The sequence below is a fragment of the Octopus bimaculoides genome, chromosome 2 (assembly GCF_001194135.2).
Source record: "Octopus bimaculoides isolate UCB-OBI-ISO-001 chromosome 2, ASM119413v2, whole genome shotgun sequence".
Lineage (NCBI taxonomy): Eukaryota > Metazoa > Mollusca > Cephalopoda > Octopoda > Octopodidae > Octopus > Octopus bimaculoides.
In genome coordinates this window covers 137,486,811-137,494,153 of record NC_068982.1, presented here as the reverse complement: position 1 = coordinate 137,494,153, position 7,343 = coordinate 137,486,811, and the positions used below count along the sequence as shown (strand labels likewise).

The window sequence follows — 7,343 nt, the reverse complement described above, 5'->3', positions numbered from 1 at the left end:
TATATTCAGAATAGAATTCATGGAAAACCTTTTAGAAGAAAAGATATTTAGGCGAGAGATTAAAATGTAACCGACTTTGGTTAATGATTCATTGGCAGACTTTTCAGTAGTTTTCTAGTAAAATTGTTTCTGGAGAAGCAAATTTTTAAGTACAAAAAGCTGTGGATATTATGTAAATATTGGGTAGAAAAACACATTTAAAGAGAAAAGAGTCGAAGGATTCCCGTGCAACTCACGTCTTATGGACGAGTTTCTAAATTCGATAGAGAAATTTTAAGGATTGTTTTGCTGTCTTTCATTAAGTAATATTTACGAGACAATTCGATTCATTTTGTAGAAATAAAAGACACTAGATTATTTTTTAAGAATTTTTCTTAGATATAGTAACATTAATAGCCAATTGTTAGAATTTAATATCACGGTACTGACCGTGATATCGTTTGTTGGTCCCAATGCGCTTTGCATAGTTTTAACCTTCGAACGATGCCGTCTCGCAGGTTAGGTGAGCGAGCCAACATTCCACTCATCAGAAGATTCCATCGCAGGGATCCCCCATTTACAACCAAATGAACTGAAGCAACGTGAAATGAAGTGTTTTTGCTCAAGAACACAGCGCGCCACCCTCGTCCTGGAATCGAACTCACGATCTAGCAATTGTGAGTGCAACACCCTAACCACTAAACCACGCACCTTCACACAGAACACCTTATACTTACACTTTGTAGTAAAGCTTTCGGCGATTACAGATGTCGCGTAATCGATTTCGTTAGTTTAAAGCTATTTTTACTATGTACATCATTTACTATGTATAATTTACTAGTATAGACAACCATTTTAAGTTTTATGAAATTTTATTCATAAAGCGGGTTGTAGCAGTAAAATTATTTAAAGAACATTGTGTACAGTAAGTTTCCGTTGAGAATTCGGAGAGAAAATGCACGGCGTCAAACTGAGAAGAAAGCACGATTGGATAAGAAAAACGAAACAAATAATCTGTTACAGTTTAGAAAGTAATGTTTACATAGTGATACTGTTGTTGTTGGCACTCCGTCGAGGGTTCCAGTTGATCCGATCAACGAAACAGCCTGCTCGTGAAATTAACGTGCAAGTGGCTGAGCACTCCACAGACACGTGTTCCCTTAATGTAGTTCTCGGATATTCAGAGTGACACAGAGTGTGACAAGGCTGACACTTTGAATTACAGGCACAACAGAAACAGGAAGTAAGTGTGAGAGAAAGTTGTGGTGAATGAGTACAGCAGGGTTCGCCACCATCCCCTGCCGGAGCCTCGTGGAGCTTTAGGTGTTTTCGCTCAATAAACACTCACAACGCCCGGTCTGGGAATCGAAACCGCGATCCTATGACTGCGAGTCCGCTGCCCTAACCACTGGGCCATTGCGCCTCCACATAGTGGTACTGAATTCCATACAAGTCATAAAAAGCCACACATTGCCCAAGTGCCGCAAGGTACTCGTGTCCGATTTTCAATAAACAGCGTCAAAAGAAAGATTGCTGTATTACATTATAAAATGCAGCTGACAGACATAAGCTCACCAATACACTTTTGTTATAAACAAGACTACGTTTGAAAAATAACTTACATTAAATATTTGGGCAATGCTCCAAACTAGCGCTAAATTGTTAATTTTTTTCTTATGATTATTTTAAATTATATTTTCTTTGGCGCTGGTTTCTTACATTCTACACCAAATAACAAACACTGCCAGAAATTTACATAAATTCAATAAATTAGTTATAATCACCTCTAGTTTCATTCCCGACTCTTTCTCAATTCTTTTCATTTCCGCGTGGAATTTCGGGCCATGTTCTAGCTGCTCCTGCAAAGAAATAATTAAAAAAACGAATTTTTTATTTTCTAATTTTAATACAGGCGAATAGTTTCTAATAAATTGCAACAGACTTCACCATCCCACCATCATGTCTAAAATAAAATTTAAATAACTATCCATCCACACTTCGCATTCCTGACTTTAGGTTTAACTTCCGTATACAGCTGCATTTTATTCTTTTACTCGTTTCAGTAATTGGATTGCGGCCATGCTGGAGTTCCGCCTTAAAAGGTTTAGTCTAACAACTCCACTCAATTGCTTATTTCATTGATCTCTTTTTGGTGAACCTCTGTTACGGGGACATTAACCAAAACTGGTTTCCAAGAAGCGGGGAAATTGTGCAGGTACAATCTTACACGTAATTTCTATCGTCCAAATTCACTGAAGGAATTTGTCAGCCTACAGCTGTGGAAAACACCTGAGGTGCTGTGTAGTGAGATTGAACCCGAAACCAAGGGTTTACGAAGCAAACGATCACACAACCATAATGTCACACCTCCATATTTTCTTTCGAGATCCATTTGCTGTATGGATTAGTTTCATAGATGGTTCTATTCCTACTCGGGATCGAAGTGGCCGGACTGTGCAACACACAGTGCCCTAGGTTTTATGAGGTTACCCGATATATTCTTTTCTACTCTAGGCACAAGGCCCGAAATTTGGTGGGAGCGAGCCAGTCGATTAGATCGACCCCAGTATGCAACTGGTACTTAATTTATCGACCCCGAAAGGATGAAAGGCAAAGTCGACCTCAGCAGAATTTGCGCTCAGAACGCAAAGCCAGGCGGTCGCAGCGCAAAGCCAGGCGAACCCGATATATCGAGTGTATTAGGGTATTCATGATACTCCACCTGTTACTACACTGGATCACCATGTTGTGCAGTGACTGAAGTACCTCAATAACTGAGGGCAAAGTCATCTAAAATCCAATCACAATCTGATAGAAAGAAGAAAATCACTAATCCAAATCCTGTGTCCAGACAATGATGTCAGGCCTACACTTGGACCCAGACATCTGAAGAGCCGTGAAATCATAACTGGAAATTCAATTCTATAGAAAACGTTTCATCGTGCACAAAAATCTCTAGAAAGTTAATTGCAAAAGTAAAGTGCCAATGAGGGAAGGAGTTATACATTAAAAGTTAAACCCACGACTATTTGAAGATTGAAACGTGGAAAATTATATTTTTCAGCTGATAATTGGAAATTTTGCGCCATTTCGAAACTTCGGAATTTGGTGTTAACCATAAAAATTGATAAGTTGAAAGAAAAATGCAGAAGATGCTTTAAATCAAATAGTATTTTTCTTTCAGTCACAACGAATTTCATTGGGTAATATTTTACCGTTACAGAATTGTTGAAATATAAGTCAGCTCCGATTTGAATTTGAATGTTGTTGAGCTTAAAGTGCCAGACAATTACTGGAGTCGATTTTATCAAACATGCCCTACTACCAAAAAATAACATGGCCCTTTATCAGGGGTTAGAAATAACTATTAGCTCAGATATATCTGACCAATTATCGAAACAATTTAAGGTGACCCACTGTTACAATGTAGTATTGATATAAAATAGTGTAGGTACTTTAGGACAAATTGTGAGATACTAGTTTCCGCCAATTAAACGCACCCCAGAAATCTAGTCTGGATTACTTAACTGCAAAATGCTAGTGCAATATTCTACGGGTGTTGATCCGCGTAATATTACAGTGGTTAAATATCCTTACGGACCCCAAGATTCAGAGGAGCTCTTTTCGATAAGTGCTTAGATTCAGCTTCCGTTTTGAAACTCACATTTTTGTTTTCAAATCGATAATGTCCTCCATATAAAAGAAACAAAAATCATGTTTTATTTTATCAGAATAAAAACGTCAAACATGATTCTTTGCCGTTACGCAAGAAAACTAGAGTAACAGATATATTCTATTTTACTTACATGATTATCAGTTACCCAAAGATAAGCATGGATCATTTCGTGCTGAAAAATAAATTTAAAATATTTCATTAAAATTATTTGTTCAATTCTAATTTATAAACCCAAATTAACAAATTAAAAGTGGTACAATTTTCTAAGAAATTAAATGTATTATTGTACAAGGGGAAAGGTACATCGAGCAATAGGGCTTTAGGAGTGGGAGTGCGTGTAGGCGCCTCCGACTGGGCATTCCGGCGGCTACGAGAACGAGTGTTCTTTTAGATCAGCCTGCGCCTGAAATTAATGTGCAACTGGCTAAAGCACTCTACAGACACGTGAACCCTTAACAGTTCTCAGAGAGATTCAGCAAAACAGAATGTGACAAGGCTGGCCCCTTTGAATTTCAGATACAACTCATTTTTGCCTGCTGAGTGAACATAAGCAATGTGAAAGTCTTGCTCAAGGATACAACCTGTAACCTTACGATAGTGAGCGGGATACCTTAATCGCTAAGCCACACACACACACACACACACACAGTATAGTTACAAGTGGAGAGAAGACGATATAGGGCCAAGAGAGACAACAGGAAGCTTTATTTTGGTAGTTTCTTTTAGTCTAACAGTGTCTAATTCCCACTCGTTTTTTTGGAAGTTTATGCTAAAACTAAAATTGAGTTTGGCAAAATTTCAATTACAGCGAGAACTGAAATTTAGGAGACATTTTACAAACTTTAACCAGAAAAAAATTACAAAAATATATTGAATATTATGAAAATTCAGTGGTGTGGAATGTGTATACTGTAGAGGGCGGCCATTTTACATGTGGTACATTTAAAGAAGCGTGGTGGCCAATTTGGTTACCTCTCGCCATTGTGAAAGGCTAAGAAACACTGAATAAGGAGACAAATACATGAAACTGGAAATTAACTTTACAATTAGTACTACGTTGATATTTTAAAGAGATAGAGCATTGGCAGTAATGAGTATAAACACGGATATATTTACCAATAACGTCTCCAGCAGATCCTCTAGTGGTCTAAGTTCCAGAAGTGGTCGACTCAAAGATATGTGGCATACCTTGTTTGCGTAAGGTTGTTGGGTACAACCAGCACATCTTATTAAGAAACACAAAGGTTAAAAAACGAGAAAACTTTTCAAACGTAAATATTTAGGCGTTTAAAATGAAATAACGAAACATTTCAGTTAATGAGAATTGATGTCTATAGATTGTGTATTTAGAACCAACAAATATATGTATTGGGATGTAAAGTCTAAATTTGCAGCTTAGGAGCGTTAAATATATTTAACATTAGTATCTAAGTAAATAGATTCTAAATGATGTGATATTTACTTTCCGACACAAAATGTAAGATGGCCGTTCAATTCGAACATGGAATGTTTAAGTTTGAAAGTCGAAACTTCATGTGAATAATATATTTCATCATTGTTAACCGGAATTAATTGGTGACACGAGTTTTGAAGTGATGTCAGCGCCAGGTTGAGATGAAGAGAAATCCTATGGTATTTCATTCGCGAGGTGACTCCCAGTATCCCCCGATTAGAATTATATTATACACACACACCTTGGTTGGAAGCTCCCTAGATTGAAGCTCTTGGTTTAAGCCTTGCAATCTTGTAGGTAAATCGGATACCGAGTGACTAAGTCCTTTAATGCTGGAACAAAAACTTCTGAATGGTACATGAAGGTATTTGGTGCATGGGTGCATATTGTATACGGGGGTTAAAATGAACAGAAATAGAGGAGGATCGGATACGCTTCTTTAATATGGACAAAAAATATAGAAGGTATGTCTAAATACGGATAAACTGAAGATTTCAAATTTCAAGGTCAATAAGTTTGGGGAAGGGGAAACTAATCACATCAATCCTGGAAGGGATGAAAGGCAAAGTCAACCACGGTGGAATTTGAACTCAAAACGTAAAGACGGACGAAATGTTACTAAGAATTTCGATTCTGCTCGAGTATCTAATACAGGTGTCTGAATCTGGACAAAAATGTCAAACACGTTCGACACAAACAATTATTCCAGCCACTAAAGTTGTATAAATCAAGGCAGCAACTAGTAAGGGGCCGATATATGGTCTCCCAAAACAGTCACATTACCCACAAATACTAATTTGGGGGTAAAAGGTGGATAGGGAACTCATTGGATAATGAAGTCATAGATAAAAATATCAGGGTGGCTACGATTGGAAAGCCTTTTCTCAAATCGGCTGGATGTGTAAATAAACAGCAACAGAAATCATTGTCAGAGATAACAGTTGTTGGAGTCCAACTCAAGCTTGAAGTCGACCTGTGCATGATATTACAGGAGTAGCTGTGTGATAAGAAGTAGGTTTCCCAACTACATGGTTCTCGGTTCAGTCCCACAGTGTGGTACCTTGGGCAGACGAAAGCATTGAGCGAATTTGGTAGATAGAAACTGAAAGAAAACTTAAGGCGGCGAGCTGGCAGAAACGTTATTAGGCCGGGCGAAATGCTTAGCGGTATTTCGTCTGTCTATGTTTTGAGCTCAAATTCCGCAGAGGTCGACTTTGCCTTTCATCCTTTCGGGGTCGATTAAATAAGTACCAGTTACGCACTGGGGTCGATATAATCGACTTAATCCGTTTGTCCCCTCTGTGTGTATCCCCTTGTGCAGTAAAGAAATAAGAAACTGAAAGAAAACCCACCTGTATAAAATTTTATATTCAGGTATACACCTTGTAGTATGCTGTTTAAAGCCCGACCACAGTATGGAGGCACATGCCACTGGATTTACCTCAGGAATCCCTTTATGTCCAAAGAGCTTCTATCAAATATGTGAGCTGGAGAACGGAATTCACGAAACTATTTGAAACCATTACAATCACTTCGACCCAACGTACACTGGTACCTTACAAATGAGATACAGTACAAACAATTGTCATGCTTTCTAGGGGTGGTGGGCAGGACATACTTTTTGAAAGTTACTCGAGGTGACATCTATATTTATAATGAATGACGATTGTACAGCACATAACCTGTAAGGTACCGGTGCATGATGGGTCGAAAGGATTGCAGTAGTTCTAAAGGTCTTGTGAAATCCATTCTCTATCACATTTCACACATACATACATATGTAATGGCGAAGGTAGAGAATTCGCACACCACCAGTTTTCGGCGTTTAGTGTTAAGTTTAAGTCGAAAACGGGTGGTGTGCGTATTGTTTACCTTCGCCCTAATTCCTTGCTCTGCTTTTTCTCTGAAGTAGTGATAGTTACTCCGAAAAGCCCGACGAACAGATCTCTTACATTGCTATTTGAATTAACAGGTAAATTGTGATCCGGAAAGATTTCCTCCCCCCCCCACCCCATTTTCTCGCAAATTAAAAAAAAAATTTTTGCAAAAAAATCCGTGTTTTCGGATTCGGAGATTCCGGAAAATTGCCAAAAATCGGATTTATGAAACTTTTTGCCCATTCCTACCTCTTCCCCGCCCCAATTTCTTCATTTTCACCTTTTTCCGTGACTAACCCTAAAACCACCACCCTAAAACCTCAAGTAGAAAAATTTTGGGAAATTTTTTTCAGAAAAA

The 7,343-nt window shown here is 38.2% G+C and overlaps 1 protein-coding gene across 1 annotated transcript in view; it reads right to left on the bottom strand.

Moving 5' to 3' along the window:
• LOC106869400 (DNA-dependent metalloprotease SPRTN) overlaps positions 1-4,882 on the bottom strand; it is a gene marked incomplete at its 5' end in the record, with an annotated part of 29,820 nt that extends 24,938 nt beyond the window's left edge. Inside the window, 4 exons of the mRNA XM_052965890.1 lie at positions 1-28; positions 1,764-1,838; positions 3,786-3,827; positions 4,772-4,882. Coding sequence (XP_052821850.1) covers positions 1-28; positions 1,764-1,838; positions 3,786-3,827; positions 4,772-4,882 — 256 coding nt within the window. The remainder of the gene's footprint in view (positions 29-1,763; positions 1,839-3,785; positions 3,828-4,771) is intronic.
• Between the last annotated feature and the right edge of the window lie 2,461 nt (positions 4,883-7,343).